Source organism: Falco punctatus (assembly GCF_963210335.1).
Source record: "Falco punctatus genome assembly, chromosome: 4".
NCBI classification, from domain to species: domain Eukaryota; kingdom Metazoa; phylum Chordata; class Aves; order Falconiformes; family Falconidae; genus Falco; species Falco punctatus.
Window position 1 is genome coordinate 35,825,581 of NC_137583.1, and position 24,237 is coordinate 35,849,817.

At 40.7% G+C, this 24,237-nt stretch overlaps 2 protein-coding genes across 3 annotated transcripts; both read right to left on the minus strand.

The window, feature by feature from the left end:
• Positions 1 to 507: 507 nt before the first annotated feature.
• On the minus strand, positions 508 to 16,139 carry RRN3 (RRN3 homolog, RNA polymerase I transcription factor). Of its 2 annotated transcripts, XM_080383441.1 has the most exons (18): positions 15,981 to 16,139; positions 15,772 to 15,880; positions 15,299 to 15,355; positions 14,152 to 14,241; positions 13,937 to 14,066; positions 13,442 to 13,501; positions 12,346 to 12,409; positions 11,785 to 11,854; positions 10,048 to 10,146; positions 9,353 to 9,448; positions 8,765 to 8,900; positions 7,695 to 7,825; positions 6,403 to 6,533; positions 5,374 to 5,558; positions 4,112 to 4,220; positions 3,554 to 3,706; positions 2,452 to 2,539; positions 508 to 1,747 (listed from the first exon to the last, which is right to left on the minus strand). In XM_080383441.1, exons 2-18 carry the CDS (start codon positions 15,862 to 15,864, stop codon positions 1,589 to 1,591), a joined length of 1,851 nt encoding a protein of 616 aa, XP_080239567.1. In that variant the 5' UTR covers positions 15,865 to 15,880; positions 15,981 to 16,139; the 3' UTR covers positions 508 to 1,588. The 2 variants fall into 2 exon arrangements, with proteins under 2 accessions (XP_080239567.1, XP_080239568.1); XM_080383442.1 differs by lacking the exon at positions 3,554 to 3,706.
• Positions 16,140 to 18,955: 2,816 nt separating this feature from the next.
• On the minus strand, positions 18,956 to 23,850 carry LOC308062261 (transmembrane protein 238-like). Its single transcript, XM_080383485.1, has 2 exons — positions 23,243 to 23,850; positions 18,956 to 19,493 (listed from the first exon to the last, which is right to left on the minus strand). Exons 1-2 carry the CDS (start codon positions 23,650 to 23,652, stop codon positions 19,484 to 19,486), a joined length of 420 nt encoding a protein of 139 aa, XP_080239611.1. The 5' UTR covers positions 23,653 to 23,850; the 3' UTR covers positions 18,956 to 19,483.
• Positions 23,851 to 24,237: the final 387 nt, after the last annotated feature.

Here is a 24,237-nt window from a genome sequence, read left to right on the forward strand (position 1 = left end):
CGTGTTTGGAGCAGGTCACATGTCCGCGTATTCTTTGATGTTATACTTCACATCACTTACATGTGTCCTTTTTTGCATTTAACAAGTCGTGGAAGCTGCTGAATCTCGTACCTGCCATCACAACTTGGAAGCTTCACACAGCCTCATTTTCTAAGGGGTGGCTGACTACGTTGCTAAAGACATGAAAGAACAGAGAAAAGCAGCTTCCAAAGAACGTGTTCCTTGCTGTTAACCTGAGAAGGGTTCTTCCATGCCAGAAAAGAATGCAATTATTTTGGATGGAAATCTATTGTTTATTACTCAGGACTGACAGTAAAGAGGACTAAAATTAAAAACAAAAACTGTCTCAATTTATCCAATGATGAACAGATCCACTGATGCATTCTGCAGTATCATCTCCACAACTCAGGTTTTTGCAGTTGTTCAGAACAAACGCCTTAACTCTAAGACGCTAGACTACACAGAGAAGTCCTTAGCTCCAGAGGGATGTGGGTTTTTGCAAAGGTGTAAGAATTGCACTGTTTACAATCTTTATTGGCTCTGAACAAAAATGTTGTCTTGAAAGCCTCCAAGTTCAGATTCTAAAGAAGGGCAATTAGAGTTTAGTCCCAAATGCGTAAAATTTTCAACTAAATGTTACACAGATAACATTAATTTTTTTTCTACTGTTTATATTCTTACTCAAATCTAAAAGCTTGCAATCATGAAAAGATGACAAGAAACCTACACAGAGAAACTATGCTGACACACGGACAACACAAGGACACCAGCGACACCATCACTTCCTTTCTGAGGGAAGATTGATTGATTGTATTTTCACCATTCACATATAAACTTCAAACCCTGAAAATAAATACCTGTCTTTGAGTGCTTCACAAACACCGCAAAGAAAACTTACCTACAAATCATACATTCAGCTACTCCGTCATTTTCAACACTTCCAACAATCACCACTTTTACAAGTCTGCACTTTCACAGCTGGGGCAGCTGCGTGTCAGCTACAGAATCAAGGAGCAGTAATGCTTATCATCTGTTAACACTTTCCGCTATCAAGTGGCTTTACCAAATACTGTTCTACAGATAGGAAAAGCTTAAGAGATGTGTGCAAAAGAATCGCTGTCAGACCCGATTCATGGCTTCCCTATCGTGGGGTCACACCACTACTTAGAAACCAACTCAAAACCAGCCAGAGTAGAGTTTAAATACTGACAATGGAATTCTGGTCCCTACACATATCAATAGGAAGAAAGACCAGAATTTCACCCCAATATATAAAACCTTGTACAGAAAAATTAGTACACAAAGTTTTTAAGAGCCAGGAAAAACTATAAAAAAAATCCATCTAAGTCATAAAAACCATTTCAATGTGAAATTTGTAAAATATCACCCTATTTATTCTCTAAGCTTTTCTAGCAACTTATGACTTTATCATAACATATCTGTAGAAATCCAACGATTAAGAAACAATAATTGTTTTCTTAAATTTAGTTACTTAAACATTTGCCAGTTTGGAAAGTTGAGCTGGAGTCTCTTTACAGAACAAAAAATTGCACACAGTTTTCAACCTTTTCACTTCTGATTCTCCGTGTCATTGAGGGTATGGCACATAACAGTCTGGAGGGGAGCCAATGCTGCTCACTGGGCTCCGCGTATTTGACTCATAAGAATTTGCAGCAACTCCAACCACGCCATCATTTTGAGGGGTCTCTCCTTTCAAAAAGTCATCATCTTCATCTTCAGAAGTACCCTGCATAAATTTAAAAGGATCAGTGAGAGCAGAAAGATACTCCAGGTCTCTATTAAGATTTGATAGAAGTAATGAATGCTGAAACTAAAAAGGGTATTTCTAAAATAAATTCTGAAATGTTGCAGTAATCAAATTTGCTTTTCAAAATGCACTAAGAAAGTTTACAAATTACCAGTTAAAGCTACAAAGCAAAGTTATTTTTACATGCTGTCACAGGCAGGAAAAAAAAAAAAAAAATCACACCATCTGAAGGTCTCAAAAACCTGACAGAAGATAGACATGCTGCAAGAAGCTAAATTTGTATACATAGGAGCTTCAGAATGGCGTAATTTAGGATTTGGGTTGTGCTAGAATTGTCACGACTAGTTGGAATGGTAAAGAGAATTAGATTTACTCTCATTATGAACTATGGGAACTAAATCATACCTACAAAGTGGATTTCCCAGTGACATCAGCACGTCCACATTCTAAATGTTCATAAACATTCACAGTTGTCCTGTGCTGCCAAACTAACTCCTCTGCAGATGAGGGGAAAAGCGCTCTTAATGCAAGGATGGACCAATCCCTAAAGTTTCCTAATTTCAGTAAGTTTCCCCCAAATGTTTAGTGTATTCATGTCTACTAAAAAAAATAACAATCCTGCAATAGAAGTAGCTGGTAAAGATTTGGCAAAAGCTGAACTGATTTTTATCAGAAAAGGTTACCTTTTTAATGGGTTTCTTCAGATTCTCAAGATCTTCAGCACTCAGCTCTTCCCAAAACTGATAAAGAGGATCAATAGTCTTCTTTGATCTGAGAGAGGAATTAAAACACAGTATGAGTTAAGGTATTTGGTAAAAGTCATATGTATTTCATTCTAATGACACAATATAAAATACTTGGCATTGTAAAACCCTCTATAGGGTTTTACAAACCATTCAGTTAATCTCTATGTAATCCCCAATTAATCACATGAAGAATATTATCAACATTTTGTTGATAAGTATAAATTACAATTGTTTGCTTGAGGAGTTCTGATACAGAGTCAGGTCTCCTAATTCCTTTCTGGGTATTGTTAACAGCTAGGCTACGCTCACAAACAAGCATAATTTTCTTCCAAATGTCTGGATATTGGATGGATAATTTTATTATTTATTAAAATATTTTTGTAATTAAATATATGCTATATGTATATTTGAGTTATTACATGCCAATATAATTATTAATAGTAATAATTTTTACTTCTAAGAAGTCTCCCTCCTGTGGAGACTTTTTTTTTTTAAAGAGGGAAAAAAAAAAAAAAAAAAAAAGAGAATGTTACCCTCTAACATCAAAAAGTAATTAAAGCATCATAGTGCTAGAAATTTTGGAAAGTTGAAAATGATCCACTATTCATTAAAAAAGCAAGGTATTTTAAATAAACTGAAGTCTACAATGAAGAAGTAATACACTCAAGGTGCAAAAACCCCAAAATCAAAAAAAAAAAACAAAAACAAAAGACACACCACCACCACAGCTCCAACAAAATATGTATTATACTAACACTGTATTTTCAGACTGCTTAAAACAAGGAAAACTATAAGAAAAGTCACCAAACATATCAACTAGATCTGCCAGGAAAATGGGTCTTGTTCCCTCTTCATCACTGTCTGTCACAGTGGGGGTAAATTTCGACTCAAACCTTTGACAATTTCTGGTTAAAATATGCAACATGAAAGGTACTAAAGATCAGGGACGAAAATGAACTGTAGAAACACTGACGGTTTCTTAGTTTCAGTTCATTATTTTCTACAAGGCAGAAAAAAGTTGTTCATTTTTAAACTATACCTTTTGAGCACGTAGGGATCAAAGGGGAAGAAACTGTCAAGTGGATTGGTGCAAGTCTGCACAAGGTCACCCCCAGTGCCACTCCGAACAACTGGTATAAACTGCCTATTGTTCCTCTCAATAATTGTGTAGCAGAACACCAACTGGTATTTCCTTTAAAAAGGTTATAAAGAAAATATAAGCATTTCCAGCACACCGAAAGCAAGAATTTCAGATGGTATTAAAATACAAGGTTATTTTTTAACAAACATCACTTCTATCTTCCATTTTTCAATTGGTATTAGGTGTCTTTAAGATAGTCACAAAGTAAGGAGTCTATCTCTTCCTCTACAATCCTATAAACTTCACTCCAAGCAATCAGTTTCACAGTACTGTAGGATTTCATTAAACTCAACCAGAAATAAACTTATCCCACCTAGAATATGGGCAGTGTTGTATGAGTAGTCTTGGACAGTATCAATACTGTGCCTAACAAAACCCATGGTTTAAGTACTGCGCTGTTTTCAGATACACACACAGACCTGTATCAAGCTGAAACTGAAATAAATGAGTAGGTACCTGGTAATGGCAGCAAACAAATTCACAACAGAGGGTATACAAATCTTCAGGGGGTTTAGCTGACACATGACAATGCGCTCAAAATTTAAACTCTGCAGATATGACAGACCTTGAAAGTAAGAACAATTGACAAATATAGATTATGTATCAGAAATTGAACTTAATTTCTAAGAATTTCCAGTCTGACCAGCCTGCACTCTGCACACCACCACAGAAGCATATCCCAGGGCGCTCTCTTACAGTAGAGATCTAGCCCACAGTTTACTCAGCAGAAAAGCTACTGCAAAAATGGTAACCTGCAATAGCTGAGGGATCCTTCTAACACAGCCACTACACTTACACACCCATTATAGGGACTGACAGCCGCAGAGTCATCAAGCCAGGTTATTAATTGAAGCTCACACTAGTTTTATACAGCTGGATGTTGTGGTGTAACTCCTGCTGGCTACTAAGTACGATGCAGCTGCTCACTTACTCTCCTTGCCCCCGGTGGGATGGGGAGAAGAATCAGAAAAAGGTAAAATTTGTGGGTTAAGAACAATTTAATAATTGAAATAAATGTAATTGAAATAGTAAAAACAACTGTAATGAAAAGGAGAAAGAGCAAAAGGAATTAAATCCAAGAGGTGTGTGTGTGAAGGAAATGAAGTGATGCACAATCCAGTTGCTCACCACTTGCTGCCCGATGCCCAGCCAGTCCCTGAGCAGCGATCAGCGGCTCCTGGCTGACTCCCCCCAGCTTATATACTGAGCATGATCTATGGTATGGAATGTCCCTTTGGCTAGTTCAGCTCAACTGTTCTGGCTCTGCTCCCTCCCAGCTTCTTGTGCACCTGCTCGCTGGCAGAGCATGGGAAACTTGAAAAGTCCTGGATTTAGAGCAAGCACTACATAGCAGCAACTAAAACATCAGTATGAGAATAATGGTGATAACACTACGTCCAAAACACAGCATTGTACCCACTAGCAAGAAGAAAATTAACCCTATCCCAGCTGAAACCAGGACACTGGAATTCAAACATGCTCAGTAAGCACAGCCAAGTATCAATGCTGAGGAGTCATTGGTATTGTTTTCAACACTGGGGGAAAAAAAAAGATCACCGAGCATGGTAGCTGAACAGGTGTACAAGCCATCTCATTTTATTTAGAGCACAACAACATAAACTTGCCAGAAGATACCTGACTGAACTAACCGTTAGAAAATACATCAACAGTAAAACTTGCAAATGAATCCAAATATCATTCAAACCCAATATACTCACCTTTCCTTAAGTTGCCATCCAAAATTTGCTTATGACGGAAAATAAGTGTATAGAACACTGCCTGACATGTAGAATAAAATGGCCCGTGAACAGCCACATCACAGTAAGCATTAGCCCCTTTATCCTGGTTATCAATGTATTTATGCATCCAGTTCACCAGAAGATCCAGACATGCTTTTACTGTACTATAACGGAAGGGAGGGAAAAAAACAACAACAAAAGGTGTAAAAATAGCACCCAAAATGGTGTTGAAAAGATGTTAAACAAGTATTCAAGGATCTCGGTGGTTATAAAAACATCAGTAAGAAAATCTCACTGTAAAAAAAGGAGATTCAAACTTTCTCCTTTAACAGCACTGAAAACCCAGTCAGTGAAAGCACAAGACACCAGAAGGGATGAATCCATGAACGCTGCATGCAAAACGCGCAGTAAACAATTAGAATCCTGGGCTACCGACAGTACAGAGAGAGATGCCTCCCACATTCAACAAGTAATTCCAATATCAAATTCAATTAAACATTAAAAGTCACCAAGGCCACCCTGACCGGCATAAAAATAGAGAATGTGCACATACAGAAGATGACATTTTCACCCATCTGCTAAAGTATTTTAATCCCTCTGTATCAAAATAGAACATTTGACTTCCCTGCCTCAGAGTCTACATAAAATGCTTAGCATAGGGCATTAATAGTATGTCCTTCTGAGAATCAGCTATACTGGGCACCCATGACTGCCTGAAGTCAAGACAACCTACCCATGCTCAGCATTTCTTGGTAAGAGAAGCCTTAAACAGCAAGTCATGAATCTCAGCAATCATTAGCCTGCATCCTGTAAATGCAAAAGTTCCCTGGAAACATCAAGACAACACTGAAACAGTATTGTAGAAAGGACAAACAAGACTATTGATTTAGGCTTATTGACAGTGCAGTGGGAATAGAGACCACTGTGCGTGCATTCTGTGAATTCTGTACTTAACCTCAGCAATTATCATAAATTGTTTGGTTCTGCTCATATAGCAAAACAACTTACACAACTGGAATAAATTTCGCTCTTGCCAAGAAGCTGCCAATATAACTCCCAGCAGTCTGCCTGATGACTGAAGGATTGTTTGGATCATGCAGTTTTTTCCAAAGATGGTCTAAAAATGCTTCAGCCAACCCCTGGAAACAAGACACACAGAAATCATGAGCTGTTATGCTGATGCCACTGTTTAAGTAAGAGATTCCTAATACTCAATTACCATAATTTCCGTAACAAAACCATTAAAAAACCCACAAACTTCTACCTATAACTGTAGTAAATAATTACTCCTATGCATGATAGGAGAGCACTCTTTTCTGTGTCTTTTTCTATCTTAGCTATAGAAAGCAAATGGAACCAGAAGGCTAGGAAAGAGAGTCAAAAGTAGATACACAAGAAGTGTTTAAAAACAGGAGCATAAGGAGGTGGACGTGAAGTGTTTCTCTATCTCTTGTAGCAGAAGAGGTCAGGCACACCTAATAGAAAGAGCAAGACAAGTTAAGAGAAACAAAAGTGATTCTTCACCTTAAATGGTTATATTGTGGATATTTTTGCCACAAAGATTCATGACGTCAAAAATTCACATCGCTACAAAAAGCAAAATATCATGAGATGTTTCTCATTGAATTTGTTCATCATGGGCTGCTACCACAAAAGAATATCAGTTTTGCTCGGGAAATTACCAGACTGCTGCTGTAGGCTGAGAGGGTATTCTAGCAAAGAATCGTTAAGAAGTTTGCCCCATTCTGATTTTCCTTCCAACACATTCGCTATTCATCACTGTCAGAAACAAGATGTTAGCTGAACTCGATTTTTAGCTGCTGTCACGCAAAAAGTCTGCATGTTTTTTTTTTTTAATATATGGTAAAAGAAAGAACAATAGTTTGTTGAGAGAGATAGGAACATGGAGGCGGGGAAACAAACAGCAGACACAATTTTCGAATTGAAAAGCTGACACAGTATCTTTAAGATAGTTTTGGGATGCTGAAGAAACTTGCTGGAGCACTGTATCTCGGGTTCCAGAGCCCAACTGATTTTTGTAAAAGATGTCCATTAGCCAAGTTCCATCACACCAGCTTAGATTCTATCTGTTTGCAGTGTATTAACAAATGGGAAGAACAACCACAAAGAAAAATTTGAACAAAGGAATGACAGAGAAAGTAAAGATGCTAACGAATCCTGACATACTATCTTCAGACTAGAATTACAGAAGAAAACAACTTTTTTTTGTAAACGAAGCCAAAAGAAAAGGATGCAGAAATGACAGAAGACACTGTGTTTTAAGAACAGCTTCTACTCACCAATTTAAAGCTGCAGATGTAAAACATGAAATACTGTACATGACATGAAGCATGGGTTGGTAAAATGAGCGTGTCAAACACAGAAACCAGATCCCGATACAAATCCTTTGTGTTGTTGATATCAAGCTTGCCTACACAACAGAAAAAGAGAACAGAACAAAATGAGCCGTTTCAGGTGTTTTTCCTGCCCTCATGTTGAAAAAGTAGAATCTGTATCTTTTCAAACCAGTAAGAAATATTTAAAGAAACACTGTCAAGCTGACTTCCAATCTTATCTGCCATCTAAAAAAAGTTATAGTAAGACCTTCTAGGCCATCACTGCTACAGCTTTTCATGGCTGTGTACATGGGAGTTTATCTGCATGCATGCGCACATGTGTATAAAACTAGCAGACAGGCAAACTTTGCAATAATGTGTTAATTCAGAAGAGCCAGAAGAAAACACTAAGAAATTAATCACTAGACTTGCGTGAAGAGACAGCAAAACGGTTTCTAAATATACTGGTTTAAATATATAAATTAAGAAATTCAACCCCCTAATAAATGCCAGTGTAAGATATTTCTTTCACGATTTTTCCTGCAACACAAAGCCTTGCTGTAGCAATTCCAACTGAGTCATGTAGCTGGTTGTTTTAATCTACTTCCAGTCCTTGCGATAGTGAGAGGATCCATAATTCTAATATTCAAAGCAACACAGTACAGCAAACGATAAAACACTGTTGTTAATCATAGAGTATTTTAATCCCCCCAGTTTTGTAGCAAAATGAAAAAACAAAACTCTCTTCAACCTTATAAACTGTAATGCCACAGTTTGGATAGATTATCATGTTTATAAAATCAGAATGTCTCCAACTGAAGACCAAACCTTTAAAGTCATAAATGTATGTTCCCGTCCTCTGCCAATACAAGTGGGCAGGGGCAGGAATGTGAACTACACAGCCTGCTGATGGCAGAATTCTGCTGCTAAAGAGTGAGGGCTCTATCTTGCAGCAGCAGAAAGCAAGAACTCCTCTTATGTGTTTCTTACTTGTTAGCAAAACAATAAATGTGGTTTAGTTCAAGTGTTCTTACCACCCACGTGGCAAACATCTTTAATATAGGAAAACAGGATGGTCATCAAAATGTCAAGGCGCTCTGCAAGCGGATGGGCCATTCTCTCACTACTGGAAGAGACAACTTTGTTTCCTTTCCTTTCTTCATCTTCCTCCTAGTAAATAAAACGGCAGTCAGACACCTTCTGAATACACAACATCATAAAGACAGCAATTACGGGAGAAGTAAAACTGAATGTCTATGCTAAAGTTTTGTATTTTTTTTTGTTAAACGCGGTATCTAATTATACAGCTTACTGTAAGCAAATTTTTGTAAACTAAGCCAACTGCCATGAATTCTTAATTAGCTTTATGTATAACTGCTTGTGATTTTACGTAACAAAACTGATTCACTGCATTTATGCTGAGTATTTACATGAATAAAGTCAACACCCAAAGAACACATTAATCATTTGACAGCTATTCAGGTTTCAAGAACTGTAGGCAGTGCAGTAACAACGAAGCGATAATGTATTTCTACACTATCTTACTTCATAGCCACCTCAAAAGTGAAAATTTTACTAAAAAAAACCAACGAAAAAACTTTAAGTGAAACAAGATAGCCAACCATGTCAAAAAGTCCCTCCTCTGTAGATTTTTCCTCACTATCAGAGTTATTCGCAGTTTCTTCAGCATCTTCAATATCTTGGTGTGGAGTACTAACCTAAAGTTGCAAACAAGAGATTCAATTTTTGTAAGACTGCGACAATAATATGAAACCTTATAAGAAATGACAACATGAGTAATTTCTAGACTACATTTTGTCCTTGACTAAATGAATATTTTAGAGAGAAATTATGTGTATGTAATACACAAACATACACTCCAAACGGCCTGAAACGTTACCTTCAGAGTATCAGCTTTCCCAGACTGTTATATGCTCCAAAACAAAGACTTAATCATTTTCAATGCTACCCTCCTGTCTTTTTTAAGAACGTAAATACCTTTTACTTCAAAGGGATGATAAAACCGTTTAACCACACAAAGAGAAGCACATTCTCTGCTCATCAGCACTGATGACCATGAAACAGTTATTTTGACTCTGGCATGGAGATTCCACGCAGGGTACACCAATACATCAAACAGTTACCCTCAGGTATGGGAACATCTTCAGATGGAGAATGGGAGTTTAAGTGTGGTTAGTTTTATATTCACAATCATGAGTGCTACTGTTGTTGAGTTTAACACTGAAGCATATGTAATTTCCTCCTCTGCATATTCTAACATCAAGTTTCTTTAAAATATGATACAGAACAAACTTACATCCAATTTTAACAGCTTTTCAATAATAAGCTCCAGAATTCGAAGCCTCAGAGTTGGAAGGTACACCGTAACTCGTAGCAAGTTATGAACATAACATTCCTACAACACAAAATTAATTGATATCTATAATAATGTTAATAGAAAGTCTATAATTTCTGCCACAGATTTTTAGAAAACAAATTTCTTAATTTGTTATCTAAAGAGCCAGAAATAGGTTTTAACAGACTGTATTCAATCTAGATTAAGTTAATGTATAAGCCAAACATCAACTTTCAATTGTTAAGCTGTGTTATCATTAACTTCTTAATCTACTATTTCCATGCAAGTTTTCCAAGCTATTTCTAGATTGAATGAGTATAAATACTCTATATGGGAAGTTATTAATTTCCATAGGAGTTTATGTCTAAACTTTCTATAGGAAAAATAAGACAACCATATTCCTCATTACATCTAGAACCAGCTCTAGTAGAACCGCTTAAAGCGATACTGAACATCATTCCAGGTTGTTGTAATATATCACCAATTCTAAATTCCACAGGTAAGACTCCTCAGAGTTGTTCTAATTAGAACTACAACAGGTTAACAGACAAGTTCTGTGAGTGTGCCTATGCCCACCCATGTATACACACACGCACAAAAGAACTCATTGCAACTTTCGCACAGCAAAACTGACAAGTCAATATGTAAAAGTAGGTGAAGTGCCACATTTAAGTACACCATAGTCTCTTTGTGTATATGCATTATAACACAACCTTTAATTACATGAACACATATGATTTTTCCACAGGCTATCTCGCTCACTCAGTACATAAAATGGATAGTGTTAGTTTATGAGAATATATGAATTGGAAATATTTAGCAAAAACGCATGGACCACATTTTTATCACACTTCATTCGGATCTCACCCTGAAAACACAGTTACAAATATTTTCACAACTTGCTCCTCACTGAGCTGCTAAATAAATAATCCCATAACACCACTAAGAGCTATTATCCCCCTCATTTTGCACACAGGGAACTGATGGCCAAAGTTCTTGGGTTTTAAAAAAAATTGAAAAAACTAGCACAGTATACAAAGAACTCTGGAGGGGTTTCAGCACCTGGCGAGTTTGAACTACAGCTCCAACTGAACTTGGCTGGTGGAACAGGGCTCTGCCTTTCTGTAAAATAATGTGTCAACATATCAAGTTGGAACAAGTACCTATAAAGATCACACAACAACCGTAACCTGTCAGAAGTTTCCAACTTGTTTTTTACCACATATAAGCACTATACCAAAGATGAAATAAAACAACTTAACACCCTACACTACCGGCAACTTAGATTTCACCTGTAATATTCATTGCTTTCTGTCTGCTTATCATAAATTTCACGTTGTTCTCATAAATACTTTCCAGTTTTGACAACAAGTGAGACAGGTATCCTACCGTCTCCTTACTATACAACCCTGAGATTCATCGCCAAAGAGGTCCATCTTGTGCATTGATTAAGCAAGCAATCCTGTGGAAAAGATATGCAGCTATGTCATTAAAGACTAGCATAATGCTTATGCACAAGGAACTTAAGTATGCTTGGACAACCTTATACTAAACAGACACACACACACACATATATAAAAATAACAATATAGTCAAAAATCTGCACTCAACACCACCAAATCAGCTGTCGTACTACAGTATATTTATACATAAAAACCCACAAGTGAACAAATAAACAAAAATATTCACAGCTCTTACCAGAGTTCTCTCTGATTTATTAATGAAAGGAAAGTTTTCCACAAGTATCGGCATGAGAAATTGCGGTGTCCTACAACATAAACAACAACCAAACAAAAAAACCCCACCAAACCCAAAAGTTACAGGTTATTACGAGAGCAAATACTGAAACTCCAGCACTCTAAAGACAGACTGAAATAAGCTTATTTCACAGTAACTTTCTTTTAAGGTAAGTAATTGTGTAAAATCTGGTTTTGTAGGGATCACCGAACAGATAATAAGCAGCGCACTTTCACTGTGGATTTGTTGTGGATTAGAAACCACTTCAAATATGCTGCTATAAAAACAAATTTTCCTACTTTCTGTTTCTATTAACAGGATTTTCAGCTACTGATGCCTATGGAAATTTCATAGTGATTGGAAACAGCATTCCACCAGTTAGTGAGTATCAGGAAAAAAAATCATGCAATGAAAATAAGCATTATACTTCCAATTAACAGTAAAAAATTGTAATTCATCAGTTCACAAGCTTTAAATCTGCAAGGAAAGGGTGTAAAAAACTCCATGAGATCATATACTTACGAAGGAACATATCTTGCAACAGTTTGCAATGCTCTGTGACATGTATTAAAGTTTTCAGAAAGGTCTAGAGAAAGAAAAAAGTACTCTTATACATTTGGTTACAGAAAACTAAATCAGGAACCAGCAAAAGCAGTTCATATCAATTAAACATTCTAAAGATTCCCAAGGAAATTGCATTTGCAAAAAAAAGTATTTTTTTTCTTGTTTTCAGTTGAACTGCCTTACTAGCAAAATAAGCACAAAAAGTAACTCCAAATAAAATTCACGGCATCACAGTCAAACTCTGAATGTGCTGCCAGCTACAAGGTCAGGTATTGTTGTTACTCATTCTCATACTGAACGCTAAATTTGGAAACCCAAAATCTATTCTAAGATACACAAATATTTAGAAGATATTTTAAATCCAAGTCTGTAACTAGATAAAATCTATTAAAAGATTATGCCTCATTTACACAAGAGTCCAAAGAACAGCTAATGAAGCTTCTATAGCAGGCTTTTTTATCCAAATGGTGTCACAAGTGAGCAGCAGAATACTTAGGTCGTCACAAGCAGAACTGAAATTTATTCCAGCATTTAAAATAAGAAAACATGAAATTCTTGAAAGACATTTAGCTGTTTGCCTTATCAATAAACAAACACACTAATTATGTGGCATTTTTGTTATAGTATTTCAGTGTATAATAATGTGTATTTCAGCTTACTCCAGGCAGACAACAAAAAACAACAAAAAAAAGTCAAGAATCCCCCAAACTACCTAGTTTTATTGAGGTAAATAAAATGGAAAATGAAAAACTCCTAACTTTTCATTGGCTTGGAAACAATCTAGGACTATGAATGTTTTCCTGTGTGTTCAGTCTTATTCCTATAGATACTGCACCGACAGGAACATTTCGAAAGTAACAAGGAGTGGGTCACCACGCCACTGATCAGAGTACAAGAAAGTCTTTAATTTGGGAATTTAAGGATATACTGTTTCTTAATGTTTTACATTAACTCAGCTAGGTTAATTTTGTGAAAATGGAGCAACATGCATTGTATACTTCTTTAGTAAAGGTATTACAGCAGCATATATAAGCCATGCTTCCCTTATACTCACTTTCATCATCATCATCAGAATCGGAAATATCCACATCGTCTTCTGTGATGGTTATTCGAGCTAGCAAGAAGTGAGATTATTGTGTCAAAATTGTACAAGTCACACCAGTGCTAGTTTCAATGCCACGTCAAACACACTGGACAACTGAAGCTCATCAAGATGACTGCTTCATTCACGGAACTAAGAGGTTCTTGAGAACATCTCACATGATCCTCACTGCAGCTTTTGGTTTTTTAGTAACAACATTATATGGTTCATCCCTTTCCAAGACATCTTCATAAAAGGGGTCTGTACTACAAACCAGAATATGTCCTCTGAAATCTAGGTTCACAAAACTACCTGTATCACAATTCAGCTATCCAAGTTAAGAAAGTAATCAACAGGAAAAAAACTCCAACCCAGTAACGAATTGTGTCACACTGTATTTATACAGAATTTACCTAGGAAAGGCTTTTTGATAAGCAAACAAAGAAAGGTAAGAGGAAAGTAACTTACCAGGGACAAACTGTGATACAATCATCCGAAGGCATGGCCTAAGGTGGACTGTTTGTGCTGACACTAGATTGCCAAGAAAACCCAGATATTCTTCTACTACCTCTTGGCTTCTTCTCAACCATGGCAGCTTCTGAAAGTAAGCAAAAACCAAGATGTCAAAGAAAGATGTTTGGAGTATTAAACTCTTAATCTTCCCATGTAACAAACATATTTACCAGCAAAATGCTGACCAGTTGTTCAAGCTCTTTGGTCAAATACGCAACGGAAGCTCGAAATTCATGCAGCCAATTAATGATCTGGACATCCTTAAAATAAGCAGAAGAAAATAGGTAACTATTCCAGTAAACAGTACTGCTTTTTACTAGAAAATAACAAAATCCTTAGAATTCAAAGATTAAGTTTGTAAATAGAAATTATTTTCACATTAACATGCAAGGAAATTCTTTGAAGTTTGTGTCCTCACCAATCAAAAGTTCTCAAATGCAAGAATAAAGGCATACCAACTCCTACACCAGCAGCCTGCCTGGAAGGCTTAAGACTGAGCAAAGCATGGAGACCTCACTCACACAGAACATACTTAAAACAAATGGCATTCCATCTTAATTGTCTTTTCTTTTTGCTCTAGTTTAAGCAGAGGGGACATTCAAGACCTGAAATAAGAGAGATACTGAAACAGTAGCAAATCTACACAGAAAACTTTACAGTGGTTTTGCCTGTACACTCAAAAAGGCCTGATAAGAACAAAGTATTTTACAAAATGTCCTCTTTAAAAAGAAAAAGGAATTCCATATAGCATTATGCTTCCTGCAGCATTCTTCTCATGGCTTTTGTGGTTTTGTTGAAAGGAACACACAAAAAAGAAGAGAAAAAACAGGACAACAAACGTAGCAGGTATTCACAGATATACAGAAGAGCTGTGAAACAACACTTCTTGGTATGACTAAATGCATGTATCTTACTGCCTAATTAAGCAAGTATTTAGTGAGAACAGAAGATAAAAACTCATGTAACTTAAAGGCTGTGAAAATCAGAAACCATGGTTTGAACTACAGAAGCACCTGTAAAAACAAGCACCAGTGACCTAGAAAGATAGCATACAGAACAAAGACTGTCACAAATCAAAGTTTCTCACTAGAGCAGAGTCAGTAAGCACTCATCAAGATCCTGCATATAAGGTATATACACATATCGACAGACAATTGTTGGTTGGGGTTTTTTCCATTTAGACGTTTCCACAAAGCAAAAAACTGTTAAATGCAGCTAAACGTTCAATGGATTTGGGTAAGCACCAGAATGACTCGTCTAATGGTTACACTCTGACAAACTTTAAATCATCAGACCTCATGTCACCCAAACTCTTACCTTTATGTCTGGATCTGACAGCTGATGCTTTAACAACTCAAAATCCGTGGTATCACCCTAGCAGGGGAAAGAAAAATAAATAAATAACACTCCTGTATTTTCCAACAAAATACACAAATGTCATCCACGTGTCTGGACAACCCGATACTGCTGAGCAGGAACACGGAGAAGCCGAGGAAGCCGCAGGAGGCGGAAGCGGGCGGTAACGCCGCTGCCCCCCGGGCCCCCGCGGCCGTGCCCCGCTGGGGCTGCGCACCCACCCGGGCATCCCTCGCTCTGACTCACCGGGGAAAGCTCGGTACCAGCACCGCCACGCCGGCCGCCTGGCACAAGCTTCCAGCAGTTTTTCCCTGCTTTTCAGGCACAGCCTTGTGCGAGGGGCAGGGAGCCCTCCCGCCGAACGGCACCCCAGGCACCTGCGCCGCGCCAGCCCCGGAGAGCCCCGACAGCCGGCGGCGCAGGGCCGCGCTCACCTTCTCGTACTTGAGCAAGATGTCCGTCAGCGACCCGCCGAACCGCACCGTCTTCTTGGGCGGGGAGCTGATGAACTCGTCCCCCCGCAGCATGGTCGCAGCCCCGCGCCTGAGGGAAAACGAAGCCGCCTGAGCCCCCGCGGGCCTCACTGCCGCGCTCAGGCAGGAGCCACCCCCAACCGGGCCCGGAGGCCCCGCCGTGCACTTACCTTGTGGTGGCGGCCGCCCGCAGCCCGCGCCCCGCTACCGGGGCAGGCGGCGCCGCGCGCCGCGCCCCCCGCGCGCTACCTGCCTGCGCCGCCACATGCCGCACCCGGGCGGAAAGAGCGCGCGCCCCGCCGGAAACGGGGAGGGCTCCTCCGCTCGCACCATCGAGAGGCGGCGGCTGGAAGGCACACAGCCGCTCTGTGCCGGCCCTCGGTGGTGCGGGAGGACCGAGGCAGGGCGGTGGGCGGGCGCTTTCCCGCCGGGTGCACGGCCAGGGGAGCGGGACCGGAGCAGCGGGGAGCTCCGGCGGCGCCACGGGGTCGGGTTTGACGTTGACGCGAGGGGAAAAACGAAACGACGCGAAGCATCGAGTCAAGAGTCAGTCGGTGGGACCGAGAACAGGCGGCGGGGCGGGGCCTGGGGGCGCGGGGGCTCGCTGGCACGGGGACCTGCGGCGGCTGCTCGGCGTTTGCACCCGCCCGGTGTGGGCTGGGGCTGCGGTCGAGCCCCGGCAGCTACCACGGTCCTCAAAGGCTACGAACAACATGTGTTAGAGCCTGCTCTGCCTCCCCCCTCAGACATGGCCTGTACACACACCCGTGAAAATCGTGACCTGCATAATTTGTTTCAAAGGCCCTGGGGTTTTTTGTTTTGTTGTTTGGTTTTGTTGGTTTTTTTTAATACATGTCAACTGACTGCATAAAGGATAGAGCAGCTTGACGATCACATAATTCAAAAGGAGTAACACATCAAATACATAAAAGCCCTCAATAACTTTCAGAGCCACCTGGGTGTGAATGGAAACACACGCTTTCCATGTAGTTCTTCAGCAATGTTAAATCTGCTCAAAACACTGCTTGAATCCCATTCAACACTTATCATTCACATACACTAGTTACAGCAGCAGATGACATGACATGACCTTTGCCCTCCTAACCAGCTGCATGTACTTCCTTAAGCCCCACACAAACTGCTACTGCAATAATGACTTTCCTCCCAGAGGTCACATCAGATTCTTGCAGCATTTACCAATAATTTCATTTCTCCCTGGAGAAAATGTTTCCTTTTAAGGAAAGTAAACCATGTATACCACATTAAAACTTCACGTACAGTCCACATGTGAAAAATCGTAACAAACATTTAAGCCTTCTACATAGCTACAAGTTAGGGGTTTGGCTTTTTTCCTTTAGTGCAATATAGGATGCCAGTTTGAGCTAGTTTTAAGGCTTAACCAGCTACAAAAAAAGTCACGTATACTCACACTCCTTTATCCAGAGTTTGGTTCTTTGCAATTTTGCCTATTTTTTTTTTTAAACAGAGTGCCTAGGACTGTCCTTTTAAGTCTAAAGGAATTCTAGCTTTAGATGCAGAACTCTGCATTCACACAAGCAGCAGTCCTAAACATGTACAAGAGCTTCTTTCCAATCCAACAATATAAATGTTATTTGAATGGACTTTGTGCTGCACTGAGCTACCACTGATAAGGATACCTACCAGGAGACTAAAATAGTGTCAAATATTTGTTAATGTTTAACTGCTAATAATTCAGTTGCCAGTTTCTATTTAGTATTGGCCTTCCTTATTTAGAAAGCAAATAGATTCTATGAAACAGTAACTTTTATAGTTTCAAAAGGAAAGGAACATAGCTTACAATAGTTATCATTGTTCCAAAGCAAGAATCTTTTCTCATCATTTAGATACACCACACGAGTAACATTCTACTGCTTCTCTATGATTAACATCCTTATGTCGGTTCCTAATTTAATTTTTAAACATACTGTTCATAACCAAACATTTGAATCCTGTACAATTTTTGTGTGAAGTTGCAACAGCCAACAACATTCTACCATCTTTCACAGGTCATTAAGTATTAATATTTAAGATCAATTACATTGTAATCTACAGTGAATGCAAAGCCCTGCTCAAAATTCACTCAGTAATTATGACTGCAACACTAGATCTGAAATTATTTTTTTTCACCAGACTATATATGTGAATGGCTGCACACAAAAGTTTTGGCTTTTTCTTTTTGGCTGCCAGTAATTGTTCCACTTATTAAATATTACATCTCATAATTCAGTTTACAAGTGAAACTGTGAGGAATCAGAACAAGCAGTTCTCTGTTCTGAACAATGAAATGAAAAAAAATCTTGCGAATGACAGAAACAGTAATCTGTAAGTTAAGGGAGGAGCATGTTTGGCTTTTTCTTTTTGATCAGACCATTTTAACAATATGGTGGCATCACATTGCACTTTCTCTAAAAGGAGGTAACAATTCTACATACCCCCTAAAAACCAGTTAGTAAAGAAGAAATCACATTACAGACCTTCAAGTTTAGTGTTCATCTAACGCTGAAAAACTGAGCCAATTTGGAAAACATTTAAAAATTAGAGTATACATAGAAAAGTAAGAAGTTAGTCCAGTAATTTACAAGAGAACATTGAAAGACATGAGTTCACAAGGAAGTACAACCACAGTATTCTGAGTAAACATTTTCCTTAAATCCACCTCTAGTATTCGATAAGGTGTGGCATAAAACCATTTTGTACATTAGATTTTTAAGACCTACCGTATTTGCTAATGGTGGGCTCAAACTAGTGTTAGTTCAAAACCAGAAGAAATCACAAGAAATTTGTCCACACAAGAATTTTAGGTATCATTAATCTAGATCATTAATATAGATCTGTCTTCTCAGTTACATCTAAATATAAAGTCATAAATATTTCATAAAGCATCAGAGTATTTGTTCATCAGCAAGAGATCTGTTTTGGTGGTGTATCCTCCCCCAAATGCTTCAGCATTATGAAAATAATTCCCAACGTCACTGGACGAAACCCGCCTATTCTTAAGAGTCATCATTACATCACTTGCAACTATGAAGGATGTACTGGTATGCCAACATCACTATTTTTACTTGTCTACTTATAAAATCTTAAATTCCAAGTTATTCCAAAATAATGATGAAACTTACAAGAGTCAATGTAAATTGTGTATTTACACTATAAACAACTTCTACTACATTTGCAACTTTGCATCAATAGTTTAACATAGATATTTTAAAAGCACCCTTACAAACAAAAGTATTGCACTGGCATCATAAAAATTCACAGTAAGTTTAACTTCCAGACCTTGGTAAAACAGTGCAAGAGCTTTTCATTGTGCAAGAGCTTTTTATCCAAACATTCCCAGGTTATTAAAAATAAAAAAGTTCTATATTACATGCTGCAGTTATTTTTCTGTGAATCAGGTTCTCAGTTCTTAAGAGATCTAATTTAGGTTTTCTGTGGGTGTTTTTCACAAGTTCAAGGTATATCCAGTCCAACATTGAAATAGGTGTGTTTGGCAGAGATACAGCTCTATGCGTCCATTTTATACAGAGTCCATAATGTTTTCAGAGATTATTCCATAATGACAGAATCCTACTGCATTGAGTAGGCAATTCTCTTTCCATGTTTCACAGCACTTCCCCCACTTCTAGAGGCAGGAGCTTTGATAGTCGTGTCTTCAACAGACCCTGAAGAGAATACATTGAGAAAAGGTTACTCCAACATAGTCTTAGAACAAAGTCATATAACACTCTAAACTGTTCTTTGAAGTCAGTCTTAAAAGTATTTTTCCTCAGGTTTAACAGTCAACTGGGACCAAAATAAAAGACCCATCAAATCAACAGTCTATCTCCAATAGTGACCAAGCATGGATGTCTCAATAAAGGCATAAGAATAGAGCGTGCAAGTTGTATCTCCTCAGGATATTATTTCAGCTGACACTTACTGCCCCAGGTCTTCCTGAACCAAACATACTATCTTTGCGTCTCTTCCATTTTTACCTCTGGCTTTTTGAATCAGTAAATTTTCTCTCTGTCACACTGTCCCATGTCAAATAATCCCACACTTAGTTACATAGCACATGACAACTTGTTGGTTCCTGCTTTGTCTTGAAAGAGGCATGCCTTATGTACCTTTGCCATACCACTTATGACTGTATAGACCTCTAGAGTATTTTATGCTCTGCATCTCTCTTTAGGCTCAGGGACACTGATCTATTTGTTATTCCTTTAATAGAATCATTCCGTATCTTGGGAATTCTCACCCTTCTCATTCACTTCTACTATATAATTTTTAGGATAGGTAATCAGAACAGCATGCAATATTCCATTAATAACATCAAAAAATATTAATGGCAAGAACCAGAAAATTATCAAAATGACAAAAATGCATAGTTTCTGTAATGAAAAAAACTTCCTTATTAAGGCAACAGTTGATTTTCCAAACACTTGCACTTTGTTTTTTAAGGTTGTGAGAAATCTGAAGTTAATGGCTTGGGAAGCTTTTCTAATGGCCAGTATGATGTAGGGGGTTTTGCTGGCTTTGTTTGTTTTCAGGGTTGGGGTTTGTTGTTTTTTTCATGTGTGTGTGGTGGTGTTTCTTCCCCTTGACAATATCTGCCCAAACATGTTTAACCCGTTTGGTGAAGTTCATAAATATCTCCAGATGCAGAGAGGATTCAGTCTATCAGTAAGGTATGATCCGATTCAGGCAGTTATTTATGAAAATCTATAAAGTACTTCAGATTAACTCCAAAAGGGAACCCTGAATTACCTTTGGAGGTACAACTGTTTATCCATTATTTTACCTTGGAAGTTACAATCATGGTTTGCATTACAATGTGTAACATAACTCCTTCTGTTTTGGTTCCTTCTGAATTACTGATGCAATTGTACCTAAGTTTGTTTACTGCAGCACTAGAAGATGCTGTTTACTTGTCGTAACTTACAACAAAGCACTCTATATATCTGCCTTTATAGGAAATAATAAAACATAGATTATTTCTAATTAAAATCAGTAATAAGACTTGAAATATTTAAAAATCACGGATAACTTCCACTACCAGAAGTTCATTACAACAAAATACACATCTATGTATGCATATCAAAAGTAGGACCATCTACAGAGAGAGCATATTATCTATTTGTATTGCGTTTGCGTGGCAAGGTTTTGGTTGCAGAGGGCTACGGGTGTGGCTTCTGTGAGAACATGCCAGAAGCTTCCCCCATGTCCAATGGAGCCAATGCCAGCTGGCTCCAAGACGGACCCACCGCTGGCCCAGGCCGAGCTAATCAGCAACGGTGGTAGCGCCTCTGGGATAACGTATTAAGAAGGGGGGTGGGGGTGGAAATCTGTGTCAGCAGGAGAGAGGAGTGAGACTACGAGAGCAACAACTCTGCAGACACCAAGGTCAGTGCAGGAGGCAGGAGGTGCTCCAGGTGCCAGAGCAGAGATTCCCTGGCAGCCTGTGCTGAAAACCATGGTGAGGCAGGCTGTCCTCCTCAGCCCATGGAGGTCCATGGTGGAGCAGATGTCCACCTGCAGCCCACACTGGAGCAGGGAGATGCCTGAAGGAGGTCGTGACCTGTGGGAAGCCCACACTGGAGCAGGTTTGCTGGCCGAGCTTGTGACCTCATAAGGGACCCACACTGGAGCAGCCCGTTCCTGAAGGGCTGCACCCCATGGGAGGGACCCACGCTGGAGCAGTTCATGAAGTACTACAGTCCGCAGGAAGGCCTCATGTTGGAGAAGTTCATGGAGAACTGTCTCCCATGGGAGGGACACCATGCTGCAGCAGGGGAAGAGCGTGGGGAGGAAGGAGCAGCAGAAAACATGTGATGAACTGACCATAACCCCCATCCCCCAGCACCACTCTGTGGGAGGATGTAGAGAAACTGAAAATTAAGTTAAACCCGGGAAGAAGGGAGGGGTGTGAGGAAGGGTTTTTTTTCTGATTTGAATGGTAGTAAATTAATTTCCCCAAGTTGAGTCTGTTTTGCCCATGATGGTAACTGCTGAGTGATCTCCCCATCCTTATTTCAACCCACAAGCCTTCTGTTGTATTTTCTCTCCCCTGTCCAGTTGAGGAGGGGAGTGATAGAGCAGTTTTGGTGGGCACCTGGCATCCAGTCACAGTCAAACCACTAGGCTACTGAACTCAATACCTATAACTGCCATAATCTTTACATGAAAAAGGTCAGACATAGTAATTCACAAATGTTTTTCTTCCCTGCAAATATGGATCTTTATCTGTCAATTCTAGACCCATTTCAGAAAAAAAAGTCTACAAAGAGGAGAATGACTCATTTTCAAGAGCCTGTTTCCTAATTGCAGATATAGTTAATAATAAACTAAATAGAAATTACAAATCTTTTAAAGTTGTGTTGCTGTTGTTCTTTTCCACCTGCATTTTCTATTAACAGCTATCTATCTCCCTGCTGTTAGAACTTCCTCTCAAGAAAATTCTTTGACTTTCATGAAAGATGACTATTTCTACTTGAACTTTTCTGTAATCCAACAGTAGCTTCAAGATTTAGTTTGTAAGATCAGAAGAAAAAGCTGGCTTTGTACACAGTGAATCTGAGCTACAAGACATTCATAATCCTTGAATAGTTCAGCCACTTAGTACCAAATTGTTTTTACAGTTCCTTCAGAAAACAATGTTACATAATGAAGTGAAAGCTTGACTTTCCCCTCCCCATTTTCAAGGCATTAAGTATACTTTTCTTCATAAATAAGCATGCCATATTAATGGACACACTGGAGATACTTTGAAAGGCTGGATGATCGTCAACCATGCTTCAAAGCTGGACCTAGACACCTTCTTCTTTGCATACTGGATAGCAGCACATCTTTTTCACAAGACTGAGGCTCAAGACAAGTAGTTTAACTATTGATTGCATCGATGAGTTTCAGACTAGTAGCTACAACTCTACCCTCAAGTTAAAGGCTAGTCAGCATTTCACCTTCGTTGCTGTTGTTCTCCAAGAACGATGCTGCTGCGGAAGAAGGAGCTTCCCCTCAGAAGAGCTCACGTGGGAAGTGGTTAATGGTTATTTCATCACCCCACACTCATTCTGGGCCACCGTCGGGTCCAGCTCAGAACCGTATGGCTTGTGTGCCTTCTGCAGCACCCCGGCTCCCACGGTCCCCCCCGCCTTTCCCACCCTCAGACGCCTACAGGAAGCGTCTCCCCTGCCCGATCAAACCCGGCCCGCCTGTCCCACTCCATTTCTATTCTCACCCGAGCTGAGGGAGAGTCCCACAACGTTTTTTTAAAATAGCGTCAGCTGGGAGCAGGCGGCTCAGAATCCCAAGTTTTTAATCGAATCTCGGGTAAGAGTTTTCTCAAGCGTTAGACACAGTTCAGGCTCGCCCCCGGCAGCCCCTGTGGCGGGAGCCCGGCGGCCCGCCCCGGCCCGGCCTCCCCGGCTCTCACCTGCTGGAGTCGGCGGGGCGGCCCCGCAGGCCCCCGGCGCGCTGCAGCTCCAGGTCGGTGGCGGCGGCGGCAGCAGCGCGGGAGCGCGGGGCGGCGGCGAAGGCGGAGGAGAGGCGGAGGCTGAGGCCGTGCACCAGCCGCCGCAGCAGGGTGTCCCCGCCGCCCTTGGGCAGCGCCAGCCCCACGTCGTCGCGCAGCTCCTCCGGCGGCACCTCGAGGTTGCCCGCGTACCAGAACACCCACCAGATAAGGCTGAGAAAGATGCCGATGCCGCCCGCGTAGATGAGCAGGTCGGAGAAGAACACGTCGGCGAACACGCCGGCCAGCAGCACCGCCAGCCCCAGCGCGTCGAAGGCCAGCGCCAGCCAGAAGGCGGCCACGCAGCGGCCCAGCCCGCCGGGGGCCGCCATCGCGGGGGAGCGGCGGCAGCAGCGGCGCAACCGCCGCCTCGGGCCGCCCGCACCTGAGGGAAAGGCGGGGCGCGGCGCCGCACCTGAGGGGGACGGCCAGGCCACGCCCCTCCTCCCGCACCTGCGTGCGGGGCCACGCCCCCCTCGGGGGGGCTCTTGCCACGCCCCGGCGGCCGCCCGCCGAGGTGAGAGAAGGCGGGACGGGCACGGGCCCTCTCCTCCTCTTACCTTAAACTGCCCTAGGGGAAGCTGACAGCTCGCTCACTGGGGCCCGGTTCCGCAGCTGGCCTCTCCTCGCCAGTGGTGTCTAGACGTCCCTCACAGGCCCCTTCCTCCAGCCCCTGGGGCCGGCGCACCGCCGCTTCATAAGCGTGGAAGTTCCACTCGGCAGGCGCGGCTGCCGGAGAGGGGTCTGTAGTGATTGTCAGCGTCCTGGAGTCGCGGCATCCCTTGGAAGTGGTGGTCGTCGCCATTTCCTTGTGCAGGTGAGCGGGAGGCAGATGCAGCTGGACCCGTGTAGCTGTTTCCAGCTGAGGCAGCATCACCTTGTGAGGCCTTTGCCTGAGTTTGCTCAAGTTCCTTGGA

Bases quoted from the DNA above. Each gene is read 5' to 3' on its own strand.
- LOC308062261 (XM_080383485.1), bottom strand. From the start codon at position 23,652: ATGGCGGCCCCCGGCGGGCTGGGCCGCTGCGTGGCCGCCTTCTGGCTG.
- RRN3 (XM_080383441.1), bottom strand. From the start codon at position 15,864: ATGCTGCGGGGGGACGAGTTCATCAGCTCCCCGCCCAAGAAGACGGTG. The intron at 13,502-13,936 runs GTAAGTTACTTT...ACTTCTTGCTAG, and splicing joins TGTATCACAGTTTGTCCCTG to CTCGAATAACCATCACAGAA. The intron at 10,147-11,784 runs GTAAGAGCTGTG...TTTGTGTTGTAG, and splicing joins ATAAATCAGAGAGAACTCTG to GAATGTTATGTTCATAACTT.